At 39.6% G+C, this 17,577-nt stretch overlaps 1 protein-coding gene across 8 annotated transcripts in view; it reads left to right on the forward strand.

Moving 5' to 3' along the window:
* The window catches only part of LOC119698119 (myosin VIIA and Rab interacting protein), a 206,314-nt gene that overhangs the window by 135,572 nt on the left and 53,165 nt on the right, over positions 1-17,577 (forward strand). For all 8 annotated transcript variants that reach the window (XM_038129701.1, XM_038129694.1, XM_038129699.1 and 5 more), the window contains exon 4: positions 17,006-17,142. In XM_038129701.1, coding sequence (XP_037985629.1) covers positions 17,006-17,142 — 137 coding nt within the window. The remainder of the gene's footprint in view (positions 1-17,005; positions 17,143-17,577) is intronic.

The following is a 17,577-nucleotide window of genomic DNA, read 5'->3' on the forward strand; positions in this document are numbered from 1 at the left end:
AACTTTGTGTCTAAATATGCCTGAAAGAAGGTTAGGTACAACAGAGAAAAGAAAAAACAGACAGACGCGCGTCTTGTATTTTCCTTACTTAATCATCACAGTCTCAAGTCTTTGAGGTGTTAAAGTGTCCAAACAAGGGCAACAGAGCTGGGGAAGGGTCTGGAGCACAAGTCTTTTGAAGAGATCCTGAGGGACCTGGGGTTGCTTACTCTGGAAGAAAGGAGGCCAAGGGGAAATTTCATCACTCCCTAGGACTCCCTGAAAGAAGGCTGCCCAGGGTTACCAGGTGGGTGAATCACCATCCTTGAAGGATTTAAGGATATGGTTCAGTGATGGACTTGGCAGTGTTAGGTTAACAGTTTGACTCAATGATCTTAGCGGTCTTTTCCAATGTAAACACTGCTGTTCTGTTCTGTGGAACTGCTTATGTCTGGTTTCAAAAAAACAGCTGGATGCAACCTATGTACAGCTACATTAAAAAAATAATAATGAGTGTGAGTCTCACTATAGTAACTGGCACTGTGCACTCTGATTTTTTTATTTCTCTTGTCTTTTTACTCTATTCCCAAATTGCTAATTAGAGTCAACAAATTTGCTGTAGAATACAACAAGACACCATGTAGTCTGCCAAAAACAGTGGCTGGCATTCATACAAATTGGGTGATGATGTGTTTGGAGACTTAATGTTGGAAAAATCTTTCCATATTCTCCTCATACTGCCTGTCCTCCTACTGAAGTGACTCAGTTTCAAAGGCAGCCACGTATTGCTCCTTTGTTGTCAGAGGTTTGGTTAACAGAAATTAAATGCCCCATGAAAAATTTTGGTCCTCTACCAATTAAGTTTTGTAGTTGTGCTAAATAAGCATTAAGTGCAGGCCCTGAGTGATGGAAACATAACCCAGCTGAAGTGATGTGATAATGGCTGCAGTAGTTTGGCTTGGCAAGTCTTGAATGTGCCTTCTGTAGCTGCAGAGTAGCGTGTGTGGAGCTGCTACAGTCCTGCAGTGCTGCACAGCATGTGCACGTGAGTTGTGCTGAGTGTCCGTGTGCTCCCTCCCTGTGCCTCACAGCTCACATGTGCATGTCTGGAAAAGACTGTTTAGAGTGGAGCTGGAAATTCCAATTCTTTTCTGTACTGAATGGTCTGAAATGACAGTGTCAGTACCCTCACTTGGTTTTTTTGTGGTGATTTGCTATCCTCATATCCCCATGTATTGGCCAGTGACTTACAGTGGCTGATTTGTTCTGAATTCACATGGTGATGCAAAGGTTAAAGCAGAGTCATGATGTTAATTTACCAAGTATATTTTTACTGGCACAGTGGCAGATGCATTTGGATATCAATAATACACAGAAATTTCTGCAAGTATTATTTTCCAGAATCAAATGGCTATTATGAAAGCTTTTCCTCAAAACATGTGACAGGTGGATTGACAGGTATCATTGGATCCAAGGGTGGTATCAGGAGGGAGGATAATTCCTTTTCTTCTGAAATCTCCTACTTTATGGAGCTTTCAGATAGCCTAGGATTCAGTAATTTTCAATAAGCCCAAACTTGGAGTAATCGTCTTGTTTATAAAAAGGGAATATAACTAAAAGCATTCAGCTAGGCTGACCTGACTCCTGCTATTGTGGTGTCTTGGGAAATGGAACTTTTCTGATCATAGTAACCAAAAATATTTCTAGAATATGTTTCCCCATTGATAATTATTGTCTTGAGAAATGATGGTCTTTTCTGAATGAGGCAGCATGAGAAACCTTACAGAAGCCTGTAAGTGTGGGCATGGAGCTTTTTCTGTGTCAACCCAAATCCTCTGAGAATGAAGGCAGTGTTTGGGCCACAGGGCACACAGCCTTGCATGAAGGGATTTGTATGGCAGGAGTTTGCTGGGACACACAGTGTGTGTTTGTGGCTCCCTGGCTGTAAAATAGGAATGTCTTACTGCTCTGATACATTTCGGAGCACAGCAGTGAAGCTGATGGAACAGAAGCAGTGCTAGGTAGGCTTAATGCAGATGATCACTTTTCAAGATTTGCATCTGCCATCATATATTCAGCCATTAATAATTCTTGCTGTATGTCTTAACTAAACAATCTCCAAAATCCTTGGCTCAGGGCTGTTTCCAAGTTCAGATATGCTGCTTGTCTGGTGGATTTGGAAGGAGATTGCATGCATTGTCACACTCTCTTATTCGACCCTTTGATCTCACTCACAGTTCTTCATGCATAAAGATTTTAAGAGTGTTGGTTTCCTTTTCTCTTCAGCACAAACATCTAATGTAAAATTCTAATCTGAGCAAATTGCAGATATGAAAATGGAGCTTTAAGACAAATGGTTATTGGCTCAGAATTAGAGAGGGGTCATCTTGAGTGGAAAACACAAGCCTTAGCATCAAGATATCTGAATTCCTTTCTCCACATTGATTTCCAAAGTAATTGGAAGCAAGTCTTTTGGTGCTTCAGTGAGTTTAAAGGATACTTGGCCCTTTCTTTTATTTACTACTTGAGATTTTAGTTGGCTGCCTTTTGAAGATCTTAATTGCTTTAAAATAATGGCATTATTGTCAATGAGGTGGCAAGTTTCAAATAACTATGATATATTGTAAATACTTATTGATTGTAAAGAGTAGTAAAAAACAATATAAAATGTCACATAAAATAGGATATATGTAAAATAGTTCTACTAGCTGCTTTACCTACCATAGAATTGTTGCATTTTTTCTCTTACAGAGTTAACCTCTTAAAAAATTAGGACTTGGATCGTATGTTGTGTCACAGGATTAGTAGCTGGCTCTGACCTGAAAAAAATACTTTGGTTACTATTTATTAAATAAGTTATTGGTTTTAACTCTGTTTCTAGACATTTTCTGGAAAATCTCTTTTCATGACCTGTGTTTTTGTTTTCGGTATACTTAATAAGTAATCCCATTGTTGCAGCTTGCAGAGTATTTGTTGTTATTATCGCAGATTGTGTTATTTAATAGTATTGAGATGGATTAGGTGTGTAATACCCAAATATTTTAAAGCACCACTACTAACCTGTCATTATTCAAGGTATGATTCATTCTAGGAGTCAAATGTCCATGTAAATCCTTTTATTATTTTATTTAATATGCTGAAAGTAGATAAATACTTCTGATACTTTATATTATTAGGCCTCTTAGTTTTGGGGACTGGTGGAGAAGAATTGCTTTTTTTGCCATCTTGAAAAAGTCATGTGCGTTTTTTTCTGATTTTTGTGTTTTCCCTCCTTCTCTGGTGTTTCTACTCCTGAGGTCTGTACTCTTTTTCAAAAATGAACTTATAAGTAAATTAGAAAGAATATTTTTTGAATGAAAGTTCATCATAACTAAAGGAAAGTGGAGGATAAACACCCTTGAGTATTCCATATTTATTTGTTTGTTTCATATCTAGAAGAAATAATGTTTCATATCTAGAAGAAATAATGGTTTTATCTTTTCACTTTTCTTTACACAGTTACCAGATTTAATATGTCCAACTGACTCCTTATAGATTGATCTGTCATCTTAAAAACGAATCTGTTCTATGTCTCAAGTATATGATTCTTTTAATAGTTTTCTGTGTCCAAAATAGTTTTTAAATTTTGGTTGAAAATATGTGTGCCCAATCCATAAGATCATCCTTAAATAATGGTCATTTTATTATTTTCTCATGGGTATTTGTGTAATGGAAATTACTTTAGCACCTGCACTGTCTTTGTAACAGGGCAAATGGAGAATTGCACCCCCTGTGGGATAATATTTAAGAATTATGTATACTGGACATTTCATATCCCTGGTTGTGCTGGCCTGGTGAGTTCTTGTAGTCTAACCTCCTAAAAGAAGGTTGGTTTGTTAATGAACCAACACATACACTGGGAACATTCTTAATGCATTGCCTTCTGCCTGCCTGCTCTAGTACTCTGCAAATTTGTCTTCAGTTATGCAAGAAAATAATTTATCCTACCTTCACATTGCCCCAAGGAAAGGAAGAAGAATGGAGAAAAAAGAATTACAAGAAAAAGGGGGAGCAGCATGAGTTACCCACAGTGACTCACAAAAGTGCCACATAAGTGCAGAGAAGGAAGATTTTCATGTTTTTAAGGCATCTACTTTAGCTGTAGAAGGTAGACAGACATGCACCCCCTTTTGTCTCCAACCCACTGGGGCTCAGCAGCTATTTGGCAGCCTGTATCAGGAGCCATCTTAGCAGCTGGTAGTTCAGACTACAACCAGCCTGCCCAGTGGGTGATCCTAGTGGTTAGGACTGCTTCCCCAAAAAAGTGCTGTCAATTTTCTCTTGTCTGTGAGAGGAGTTCTGCTTGAGAATCAGCCTAAATTCTGTCTCTTTTGAAGAGAGATGAGAGTAAATGATGCCTCAGAAATGAGAAAAGGCTTCTGTTGGCCCCATCTCTCCCTGTGGTCACAACACATAGGAGAGATGCCCAAGATACCTCCTGTTATTACAGTGGGACCTCCTCTGCCACCGCCAGGTGAAACTACACAAGTGTCTCTCTGCAGCAATTCTGCATTAAATCCCTTTCTTCACTATGGCCTTAAGCAACATATTGGAAAAATATTAGAACTTGATTTCCTTATTCTTCAAAATGACCTCTGTGGGTTTCCCTTAATCAAACATGAAAAGCTGTGGTAGTGGTACCTTGTGCAGTTAAAGCAGGAAGAGATGTCTGGGCCAATAAACATAAATCCTTTATCTGTTTGATGGGAAGTCAAGAAATTTTTGGTCTGGATTTCTTCTGTGAGTGAAGCAGGGGCTCTTCTCAGCTGAGCCTAGTGGATGTAGCTGAGGAGGGCTTTGATACTTGCGCTCTATTCACTGCCAGCAGCTGAAGGCTGGCACCCAGGGACTCAAAGGGACCCTGCACGCTGGCATTGACATGTGCATGATCAGGGCAGCTTTGCAGCTCCTCTTGTTTCCATCCCTCCTGTTCATACACTGATTCTTCTAGTTCCTCCCATTTTTTCTTAGTTGATCATACTCGCTGATATCACACACACATGCATCTTCTCACAGCTGGGTGACCCTGTGAGGATACCCCCTGCCTTGTGCAGATGAGAATAAGCTTGCCTTGGAGAAGGCAGGAGGATTGTATGGCTTTGAAGATTTTTGCTCTGGACAGCTGATCAATTTTACCCAAAAGCAGGAGCAGTTTTGAGAAACAGCTGTATTTCTCTGACAGTCTGGCTAATTTATGCTTTGGTTTTTTTTTATTAATCTGATACAAGCATTTATAAAAACAGAGATTTGGGGTTGGTTTGTTTTTTTTTTTTTCATTTTTCATTATTCAAGTAACCGAAAATCCATATGAAAAGTACATTTGTATGTGTGCCCAGATGTAGAGCCCCTGTTAGTAAGGCCAGCTGGGATTAAAGTCTCATTTGTATAATTTATATAGGCTTTGGAATTTTTCCTACGGTTTTCAGCCGTAAGCTGGAATTTAGCTTTTGTCAGACTGCTAGACAGCTTGCACAATAAAGCTTCTAACTAAAAATATTTTCTGTGCAACCCAGAAAACCTCACCATTTTAAATGCAGTGACTGTGGAGTTGGTTTGAAAAGACAAATTATTATAAAAGAAAAAAATCCCAGCAGTCATGCCCTGGGTGTTATAAAGCTTAATCAGTGAGCTCCATGCAGAAGTAGCACAACAGATAGAACAGCAGAAATGGAGTGGTAAGTAACTTAGGAGGCACATACAGAATGCTTGGGATGCTCACAGCAGTAGAGTACCCTTGCACAGCAGCAGATACTCTCTGATGGGTTGTCCTTGGTCCATTTGGGAAGAGCTACTGACGTGCAGTTACTGATTGAGCCCACCTCCTGGGGCTGGCCAGCTATTCTACTTCTAGCCCATTTTTCACTGTAATTCAAGGAAATATTGTTTGAACTGCTGGATAAACACCTGAATCTTGTCTGGGTAGTTGCTGTCCTGGGAGTGCAACATCACTCCATCTAATTCTTCCTCCTACCCCAACAGGAGGGTGGATAGCAAGGAAATAGTTTCCTTACACCTCCCAGCTAGGGACCTGTATGGGAGGATTTGGAAGTGTCATGCTCTTGCTGGATAGCACAGCAGTGCCTCCAGTGTGTTCCTGAAGCTATTCTGTGGCTTGTGGAGCTGCAAAGCCACAAGTATGTCATCTCACAAAGGGGTGGTGGAGTCACTGTGTGCACAGCTCCTGGAAAAAAAGCATTGCAGCCTACTCCAGCAGAAGCTGGGCTTGTGGGGTGAGATAACCAGTACAAAAGATAGGAACTGAAATTGCATCTCTTTGCTCCCCAGCAAAGTATTTTTTAAATTATTTTGCACTTTTTTTTTCCTTCTTTCTTTCTTCCCTAAATAATCTTGCAATGAGCCCAGCTTTCTCTTTGATTTTGCGTGGTGATGAATCTTCTCATTTTTGCTGGCATTTCACAGCTGTTTGTTCACAGCTTTCTCCAAATATAAGAAGAGAAACAGACCTTCAAGTAGAGGATTGTTATCTTTTTGGTGTTCTTGAGCTCTATATTAAAAGTCCTGCGTATTTTTCTAATCAGGATTACAGAATTAATTTGCATGGTTTATCCTCTGGTATTTTTTTCTGATGGGGCAGAGTTTGTATCTCTTTTGTGAAATTTTTTACGCTTCATCGACCTTCCTTTTAATGTTCTTCAGCTGTTTTTCAAGAATCTGTGGATTAAAAATGAAGTTTACAGAAAGAAAAGCCTTCACTTAGGTAATTTGAGTAACTAATCAAAGTGCATTTATGCTCTGTAGTTTCATTTGGTATCTGCTGTGGTTATGGAAAACATTTCTCATGTGGGTGAATGGTGCATTTATTCGTAGCCATTTATATTCAGTTTTATTTTGACTATAAATAACTTTTGTTTCAGTAGCATGAATGTAAAGTTCAATGAGCAAATGTTCCTGAGGGTGTGTTGATGTTGCTCTCTGCATTCGGAAGTTTTTTTACATAAGGTTTCCGTATGAATTTTTGTTCACTTCAGTAGGTAGTTGCAAAGGATAAATTTGTAGTAATAGCACAGCAGGAAACGAATGTCTCTGCAATTGAGAATTTATGAGTATCTGTTGCTGTTGTTGTTTCTTAAGAAAAGCAGCAGGATGCATTCATTTTGAGGTACTGTCAGTGTGGATTTTTGTTCTTTTTGTGTGTCTTCTTTCAGAAATCTGAAATAAAAATTAGACTGATGCATTGTAGCAAGTAGAAACAAATATGACAGGGACAGCCAATATATGTGTGTTCAGTGTAGCTGTAATAACTTGTTTTGATTCATGTTTATTTGCGTTTCGCTTTAGCATGTTGTGTGCCTGGGAGTGTCATAAATGTACTAATTTATGCAGTATTGATTAATTCTTATGATGTGCCTAAGAAGGTATCTGCTACCAGATGGCCAGGATATAAAATTCCTTTCCTTGAAAAATACTGTGATATTGAAAATGTATTTTATTGCAAATTAAGATAGGGAAAAAAAAAAAAAACCAAAAATTTTGCATGAAATAAAATTTCTGTGTGAAATTAGTTAAGGGGGAAGAATTGTTTCAGAGGTAATATTTTTGATTTTTATGATTTTTGTGTCATGCATAAATTCCATGGATCATATACAAATGTCAGGAATGTATCCTGAAAAAAGCACTTTGAAGCGAAGATGTGGAATGTTTCAGTTGCGCAGTGTCTGAGTGTTCCAGCTTTTATAGAGTGGTTTGGACTTGTTTCCATTCAGTTTCAAATATCCAGTGGTTACTTACTTAATTTTCATCTGGGTTGACAGGTAGTAGCAATAAGCTGTGCAAAGAGCTGCATTTTAATGAAAGACTTAAGAGGGAAATACTTGGCAGTGTGGTGAGGAAGAAATTTCCAGGCATTGAATGAAACACCTAGAAGGGCTGAGAAAAGAAAGGGGGGAAATTCTCTCTTTCCATTTACACCTGTGGTGATGAGGACTACAGACTGGTTTTGGCCACTGAATGATTTACAGTGGCTGGCAGTAACATGTGGGGATTATTACACACCAACCCAGAAGTGAAAGCCAGAGTCAGATGAAGAGAACTGGGCTTTTTGTGCAGGTGGAGGTGGTAGTGTTATGGATATGACCATAAGGCTCCTTGTGAAGGACAGGCTTCATGGTTCTCTTATGTGGCAGAGTCATTTGCTGATCAGTAACAAGGTGTTAACAACTGAGTGCCAGTGAGAGACACTTGAAACCTCATTTATGAAAGGGTCACGCATGTAATTATAGGTTTAAAGAAAAGGTGGATTGAAAATAGCCTTCACTTAGTTTGACCTGCTCTTTTTAAAGAGTTGCCAATTTCTATTACTCAAGTCTCAGCAAGACTTTGAGAAATGAGTGACTCATGGCATTCTGTAGCCCAGATTCAGGATCAGTGTGGTATATCTGGTGCTCTCAGTGTGGGATGTCATCCACTGGGACTGCGCTGTGCAGTCACATCCCCACAGTCATATTTGGTGTTCATGAAAGAGTGCTGGCATGGCCTCAGATTATCTGTTCTGGGTCTGTGTTTAAAGAAGCATGCAGACCACTTGGGTATTTTCCTACTCATCCCAGGGGGAGAAACAGTGGGAATGATTAGATGGCTAGAAAACACAATCTGGGATGAAACAGGATTTGTTAGCCTTAAAAAAAAAAAAAAAAAAAAGGAGAAAGGAAAAGAGCAAACATCTTAAACTGTCTTGTTTAAATGGAAACAAGGAAGGTTCGGCTTAAATGTTAAGAAAACCTTTCAACATTAGGATAGGAAAACATCAGTGGGTGGCTGAGGAGCTCTGCAGCATCAGCAGTCATTAAGAAAAGGCTGCTTGTATATCTGCTGGGAGTGATAGAGGTATAGCTCATAATGTTTGGGGGCAAGGTGAACACCAATGTGATCCCGTTTCTTTTATGGCTTAGAGCTCTGCCAGAGTGGCTTGAAAGCAGCAGTAACTTGTACTGCAAACTCTCTGCAAGCTCCCCTGCAATGCAGCCTTTTGAACTTTACAGTTCACAAGTCAGCTCTGAATAAATAAATATCAGTTAACTGAGGCTCACTTCACAAGGCAAAAATGGGGAAAGAACACTCACTAATGGCTGCTCACTTCACAAGGCAAAAATGGGGAAAGAACACTCACTCACTTACATGGCTGTAAGACATGGCAAACATCCTTATAAGCATGTTGTTATGGCAAACTTTTATTAGCTCATGCTGAGATAATGTCAGGAACTGTATTGGATGTGGCCTCTTACATCTTTTACTGCTGGTAGATGCCTGAGGAGAGGTTCTTCCCCTTCTTAGGTCACTGCTTTAACTGTTGTTAGCTCTCCACAATCATTTTATCACCCCTGGAGTTTATAGTCAGCTAAATTACAGTGAATCACTGGGTTTGAAAACCCTCTTCTTTTTAAAAATTGACTTTAATAACTGCTACAAAATCTGTATTTCACTTGGGTTGCCCTAAAACTAAACATGCTTTCTGTGAGCAGCAGGTCATGTTCATATGTCAAATACACATTTATTTGTGAGCCAGGGAATCCTGACCCACAGCCTCACAGGGAAAATACAGGGCAAAATAGCTTAGTTAAATGCTGACAGGTTCTACTCTTGTGTCAGTTTTCCTACTGGATGAAAGACTAGCACAAAGATTATAAATATCAATCAGTCTTTCTCTACATGGTCTAAGTCTGTGAATTTCTTAAAAAAGGGGCGCTGTATCTTCTCCATTCTAGCTTTCAAAAAGGCTGTTAGAGGCACATGCTTGACTTCTGATTTTTACATACTAATTACTGTCCAGTAATTGAGTGATGTGCTTAGGATCAGCAATCTCATGGTTTATTTTAGCATAGAGTAGATTTGATCAGTCTACCACTGGGCGTATAAGTGAAAAACCTATGGTACAGAGAAACATCTGTGAATGGAGAAGGGGTTAGTGGATTTTGCAAACCACATATTTAGGATATTTCTGCTTTTTTAGTGAGTTTTGAAATGTTAGTAGAGGGAAATGTGATTCTACACAAACTTCAACTAATTTTGAAACCAGCACATTACTTGCTGGTTTTCCTCAGCTGTTCTACAATGCCTGTATTTTCACTAAAGCTTTCTCCCCAGTTTTGCATGCTGGTGTTACACAGCTTTGCTGCAGCATCTCATGTCAGGGCATGTATGAGGCATCCAGAGAATTAGGAGGTAGATGTTAAAATGAAGAAAGGCAAAGCATCCCTAGAGGCAAGTCACTGCAGACTGATTGTCAGAGAGCTTTGAGTGGGCCAGAAATATGCCTAGATTCAGGTGAAGTATAGCCAAATTTATTGACTATAAGTCCACCCATATGTGTCTTTTGAGGCTTTGGTTGTTGTAATATCAAGCACAGAATCCTGAACTGACCAGTGCTGAGTGTGCTGAAGGCAGAGTCTCTGCTTACAGGAGCTTTCCTGAAATCTCTTCCTTGTCATTTCCAATGGCCAGACACAGAGTACGAGGCTAGGTGAGCCTTTTATTTGAGCTAGTATGACTCAGTATCTTATATCACTTACTGTGGCCTGCTTCATAACTCAGCAAGTGATTCCTGCCCTTTGGCACATGCAGCTGTGAGCAATCTTTGTCATGTCCCTTTGGAAAGGACTGAGATTTGGTTTAAAGGGCCAGGGTGATAGCTCAATAACCAGCATTAGGTGAACTTGTTACAAGTTTTTGTCTTTCTTCCATTCATGAAGTATATGTAGGTTTTCTGTGTAAAACCTACTCTCTTTCCCTCATCCAACTTCTTGACTGCTGATTTCAAAGGTAAAGGGGACAGTGACCAATTTGAGGGTTGCAAATTTGAGGGTTGCTGTCTTTTGTAAACAAACAAATCTTTGTTTCCTCTCTGCTAACCTTAATTTGTTATTTCCTGTGTGTTGCTCCATGTTGAAATTTAAAAACCCAAACTGGAACAGCAAACTTCTCAATGGTTAGGAGGATGTGCTTTTTTAGGAAATGCCCTCCGTGCTACTGTCCTGGTGGTTGAGCTCTGCATAACTAATCTACTGTAGCCTGTGCATTTACTGGGCCAGGTTCATGTCTGCTGCACAAGAAAGTCTTGATTTCACTGCTTGGGACATGGACAGTTGTTTTGTTCCCCTTGTGAGAAAGATGATGTTTTCAGTGGGGTAGACAGTTTTCATTCTGGGGTAGATGCTTTGACTCAAGAGAGTCTCCCCTCTGCTGTTACTTGGATTTGCTGACTGCACAGCAGTGAATTCATTGTGCCCTGCTGTGGCCTTTCCTGTGACACACCTGCATGGCTCATGTGCTGTACTTTGACCTGTCACAGTGTAATCTGTGTGCAGCCCTCTGCTGTGGGTAATTGGAAGAAGAAATTTTCTGGAACAGCACTTCTTGAGAGATGGGTGACCTGAAGAGTGCCATCAAGAAGAAAATAAATTGGATTTCAACTTAACTATTGGGAAGGAAGTGTCACAAAGATTTAACAATGGTCTGCTGGGATAAATTATTAGGAACTGTTTTTCCTGTGTGAATAACTGACTTTCATAAGCAGGGGATAGATGGAAAACAATCAGGGAAGTGCCCTCTTGAAATAACATGAGCTTGGCCAAAGTTCCTGTTTAGGGCTTCAGGGTGCTGAACTCTCTCAATGTATGTGGGGCTTTAAGTCTGATTTTTAAAGAACTGAGCATTGGTAGGATATTCATATGTGTAGTGGTTTTACGTAATGATGATTCATCCTGAGGGGAATGAAGGTGAACCTGGAAGTCGGTTTGATTTCACTGAAACTGAAAGGAGCTGAAAACCTTTAATTCAACAATTTAAATCGAGCAGTACATTACAAGCTCTAAAGTATCAGCCCGAAGGAAAAAGCAAATATTGCTATTGGCAGAGAAACAATAGTTCAGGATGTTGAGTTTGAAGCAATTTTACTCCAAAACTAGTAAATAAGAAGTGACAGGTTAAATCTTAATTGTTTCTTGGGGCACCAGGTTGAGGCCACTTTGTGCTGGGAAATGGAAACAAAGGCCTTGAGCTTCGTATTGCGTGTGAGTCAGTAGAGGGAGAGAGCCCATGGCAGCGTGCCTGTCGCAGCTTAGTCTGTATTAGCTGGAGTTTCCCAACCACTGATGCATGGCACTATTGCAGCCAGGGGGAGATGGATGTGCAGCTTCCCAGGAGGCGCCAAGGCTTCAAGGATGTCAGTCCCGCAGCAGCAGTCACCTGTCTGGGGGGGAACATCAGGGTTAAAGGCAGGAATGTTTAACTGCAGCATAGTTCTTTCTCCAGCCCAGCATCTGGCTAAGCAGGTCTGCTCTGGGGGAGTCATGTCCACCAGTGTCCCAGCTCTGACAGAGCTCAGTAGTCAGTCTTCTCCTGGCTCCCACCCCCTCCCTCACTTTGCTCCTGGCTGAGCCTCCAGGCAGTTCAGTGAGCCCAGGGAATGCTTTCAAAGAGTGAAAACTAAACATTGATGTTGCTCTTCTGCTGATAATTTGCATTTCTAATATTTCTTAAGTTTGATGTGGTTGTGTTGTGCTTTGGAGCCTTACCACAGAGCAGCAGTTCTGACCTGTGCATAGTCCTGTATATCAGAGAGGGGTTTGATTGGCCTTTTAAATTTTCCTAATTTTAAAAAATTGTCACATCTGCAAAAGTAAAAAGTCCAAGTTGTAAAGCAGATCCATTCCTGAGTGAAACTAAGCATTTGCTGAATGCAGATCTCAAGTGACCTGAGGCTGGATGTTGTAGTAGGTCATGGGCACAGTAGGAGAAGCACAGGATGGTGTGTGAGGGACTAGAATAGTTTACTGGCCTGAGTGTCCGTGCAAAACTATGGAAGATCTCTTAAGACAGGTATGAAAAACTAAAAAAGGAGGCTTCATTATCCAGTGAAAATCAGTGGCAAGAAAAATCCAAGTGATTATGTGTTCACCCTGACAAATGAAGTGTTTGTAAGATTTCAGGAAGCACCTCCTGATTCAGAGAAACTAGACTGCAGCTCAGTAAGTGACTAGTTCATCTTGTGGGGGGAAACTTCTCACAGAGTTCATGGGAAAATGAAAACATGGAAAAATGCTGTTGTAAAACACTTCTTTGTATTATGAGTAGAGATTAAGGTCATACATATTAAATTGGTACTACCTTTTAGAGAAAAGTACTTGCAGAAGCTTCATATTGCCTTTAGACCAAGTAAAACCTCTCAACTTTTTAGAAGAAAAAAGAATTAAAGTGGTAAATCAGACACTAAAGAATCCCCTATGTTTTGAGTACTGTGTGAGTGATGTCTTTCATGTGATTGTCTCCTGGTCATCACTAATAATGAGGGAGGTGGTTCATATCCCCACTTCCCAGCACAGCTGGCGTACTTTTTTTTCCTGAAGCAAAGGCTAGAACTTTACTGTTTGGGCACTTCAGGTGAGAAGTGTACTAAAAAAAAATGTAAATATTTTAATGGGCTTATCCCTTCTCATGGTGCTGCTTGATTAAGACAAAGACATTGTGGCACTAAAAAAAGGATGGGCTTTATAATACTTGTTCAAGTTTTAATGTTAAATCAAAAGAATTTTCCTGGCTTTCACACTTGCTAATAAGACAGAATTTTAAAATCACAGTATTTTCCTCTGCCAAAAGCACTTCAAAATGCAACTCAAATCCGTGGCAATATTATATAACATAAATAATGTCCTTAGTGTTTAAAGCTATTTTTCAATAAAGACAGAACGGTCTTTGTTGCACAGAAAGAGAAAAAAATGGCTTCAGCCAGTCCTGCTTCTTTAAATTCCAACAAATAATATCCTTTAAGTGAGAATTTTATATTTCACAGAGAGAACTTGCACACTTTCTGTTAAGGCTAATAAGGGAAGTGTTTCATTCCAACAATTTAATGCTAGCACTGTTACAGACTTTCATTATTCTGGACTCATGGACCGCTGTTGCAGGAAACAGCTTTAAAATATAGGTCAGCATTAAAGGATTTTGAAATGAGGTGAAAATGCTCTTATTTCTCTTTTGAGTGAGTCCTTTATTTTAGTATCTATAAGAGAAGTTCTCTCTTCTCCAAATCCTTTCTCCGTAGGAGGAATCAGCAGGGACATTGTGACTTATTTGAAAGTTAAGAGGCTGAAAAGCTTTAGAGGAGGCATTGTAATCTGTTATAAAACATGTTCAGGACCTAGGCATAGATTTGGAATGTTGGTAGCTCTCCAGCTCATAGGAGAGAAGCATGAAATGATTAGGTTACTCGCAAAGTGTTAATCCTGCAGCAACGAGGAAACCTAAAAAAAAAATTTAAAAATCCTTGTGTTTACACCAGATTAACTAGTACAAAGAGGCAAGCATCTCCTTTCATGGTTGCTTTGAGATGTATAATCTCTATCCTTTTGACTCTTCCAAAGTTCCATACAGAAAATGTTATCATTACATGTAAAAAACCTGTTTTAGTTGCAAAGCATTCTCACTTCATCAAGAAACCAGTGCTGCTAGCTTTCTGCTTTTATACAAGAAGTATTGATGAAACCCAGAAAAACAGGGGGTGACACAGGGAAAAAGATGAGGAAGCAAGCTTGCAATGAATCACATCTTTTGTTTTCCCAAGCTGCCAGGTCAGCATTCATAACTGGCTATCCTAACTCCCAGAGCATTCAAAGATAGGTGACTCTCTCTCTTTTTTATCTTGTCACTCTGTCTGGATATTAAGAACTGGGTCTACTTGGCTTCCAAGATGGCAAGTTTAGTATTTTGAGCTAGTGATGCTGAGGTTACTTGGTAAACATGTGCTGAGGGAGTTAGTAAGGATCTTCAAAGCCCTAAAACAATGCATTTGAGGACTCCCAGTGCTATGAGTCCCCTGGTGGTGATGGTGCTGCAATACTTTTTTGTGGACAGCTTGGAGAACGCTGCATTTACTGGGCAGAAGAGCATCCTTTCTGGTCAATAGCTCCTGCTAAGCCAGTTCAACCCAGTCATGCTGTTTCATCCTTCATAATGTTTGTGACTCTGTTCTATTGACTGAAATCTTACCCTGTCAGATTGCGTAGAAACTCAGTGGACAAAAGTGAATGAAATTCAGCAAGCAGAAACAGTATTCTGATGTAGTTTACATGAGAGCAATTGTTTCCTGCCCACAAAGGAGGCAGGTTCTCAAAATGCCAAAGAATTGCAGGTTTGGGAGAGAAATTTTCCTCCATTCAGATTCATCACTGCACCAGCAGTGAAGCTTTGGTCAGTGGGTCAGGTCTTGGACAGGTATCACAGCAGATCTCTTGATGGCAACATTATGGGGATTCAGAAACCCTGTACTTCACAGGCAGACCAAGGTATCCTTCCCATTGTTTGTGCTCTGCACACTTGTGTTTCATCAGAGTCATTTCTGCACCACATGTAAGGATATTAAAAAAAAAAAAAAGAAGATTATTTTTGCCCGTGTCACATGTTAGTAATATTTGTAGAATGGTGAATATTGGAACTAATCAGCCTCCTGGCAACCATAGTTAGGCTTGGGATATTACTGTGCAAATAGATATTAAAGGGCTAATACTCTTACATTATCTGTAAACATCTCTCCTGCATCTAATTGCTGAGACAGAATGAAGAAAAGATTGACTTCTGTTCCATTATGAGTTTTTTTCTTCAGTTGTCTTCTGTAGAGCAGCTAATGAAACTTTAAGGGTTCACAGTTTGAATATGATAGGCTTCAGTGATTTTTAGTTTTAATTTCCCACAGCTGGTGTTTGCTACCAAGCACTTTCTGGTGATGACAGACAAGTGGACTGTATCATGATGTTCTGCTTTTCATGAAGTGTATGTTCATTTTTATCTTAAAAGTCTGAATTCAGACTGGAAACACGAGTTGAACCCCCAGGCTCAGCATGTTTGGTTACTGCGAATCTCCTGTGCTGATTATGAACTACATTTCTAGTGTGTCAGTAGATGACAAAACAAAAATTGTGCATTGTCTCTTGCCTTTCACTTTACAAAGAAAAGTTCAAAGTCCCTGAAGGAAATGTAAAGTTGACAGTGAGACTGTAATTTTATTTTGTTTTTCAACATGGCCCTGGGTTTAAAAAATGGAGTTAAATCATCTATATATTTTGAAATGTGGGAATGCTGAGAGTCGGGCCCTCCTGGTGGTGACACAATTTCTTTAGGGGGTCATATATTGACACTGGGTACTAGCATTAGCCTTTTGGTCTCTTAAATCTGCTGTTAAGAATAAATCAGCTTTAATTTATAGGTAGAACCCTAGGATCCCCCCTTTGACACCCTTGGAAGGAAACAGGTTTGCAGCGGGTTACCCTGCGGTCACCTGAGGCTGTTTTTGCCTGGGAATGTGGCAGAGGTTCTCTCCATGCCCTGGTGGAGGAACAGGTGAAGCAAGTTGCCACATGCCACCCTGGAAACAATACAGAGCTTGCCAGTATTTCGTGGCTTTATGAAGTGTCTGAGCTCTGGGGACAAGTCTGTTAAGATGAATTACTGTTGTCAGTGATGCTTCCTGTGGAAAGTGAGGAAGCAAACTGCAGCTTATTCTGCTTTGAGGTCCTCTGTTAGGCTTTGTTTACTCTATTGTTTTCTCCAGATCAAAGCAGTGATGTATTTTTATGTAAATGAAGGGGTTTTGTGGCACATTGACGGGTTTGTGTTCTTACATTATCCGTAAATCTCTGTAAATGAAGGCTGTTTTTAAGCCCTGTGCTGTTTCAAGGCTTGTTTGTATTTTATAAGAGGTTGTAGGTGAGCATTATAATGTAAAAGGGGAGAAAACCTTGTCTGATAATACCAAAACCAAATAAACCCTTGAGTAATGTGAAAAAGATATTTACTTATTGCTTAAGCATAAGTAAATGGATTTTTTCCTTGCTGTAGTATACCAGACACCTGCAAAGTACAAACAATAAAGAAATTATCCAGAAATGAAAAGATTTGTGATCTGAGGCCTAAGATATTTTCTCCCACATTTGTTTGTTGTAGAATCATTCAAAATATGTAGTTTATTTTTCTGTTTTAGGCTCCTAAGGACCCAGTCTCTGGATTGGTACTATAATAATGTCAAAAGCCGCTTTAAGTGTTTTGGAAGTGCCAAGGTCCTGAAGAACTTGTACAAGAAGCATAGACTGGAAAGTGGTCTTTGTCCTGATGCAATAGGTAAGAACAGCTGTGTTGATTTCTTATAAGATTCATTCGTATCTACTTTAATACAGAAGCTGAGACAAAGGAAATTCTGAGCTTTTTCACGAGAATTTTTTTAATACAATTTTCTTGTTTGCGAAAGAAATACCTCAGTGGAGAAAGAAAAGGATGAAGCATCTAGAGAGCTGTTAAAGAATTCAAACAATGTTTAATCTTAGTTATGTCAGTGATACAGAAGAACTGTCTCTAAAGTAAATTGCAGTTTATATTCTAGCTTGTGTCCCCACATTTTTCACAGTTCTGTGTAGTCAAAGAATGAGAAAATAATTTTGCATTCAACATTTGATCATAGGCATATTCCTGTGGTGTTTGAAGCAAAATTTTATTAACATGAGATACATTCAGTATTCAAGTTGACCAAAACTGACATTCCTTACTTAGAATTTTGCA

This window comes from Motacilla alba, chromosome 2 (genome assembly GCF_015832195.1).
Source record: "Motacilla alba alba isolate MOTALB_02 chromosome 2, Motacilla_alba_V1.0_pri, whole genome shotgun sequence".
In the NCBI taxonomy this organism is placed as follows: domain Eukaryota; kingdom Metazoa; phylum Chordata; class Aves; order Passeriformes; family Motacillidae; genus Motacilla; species Motacilla alba.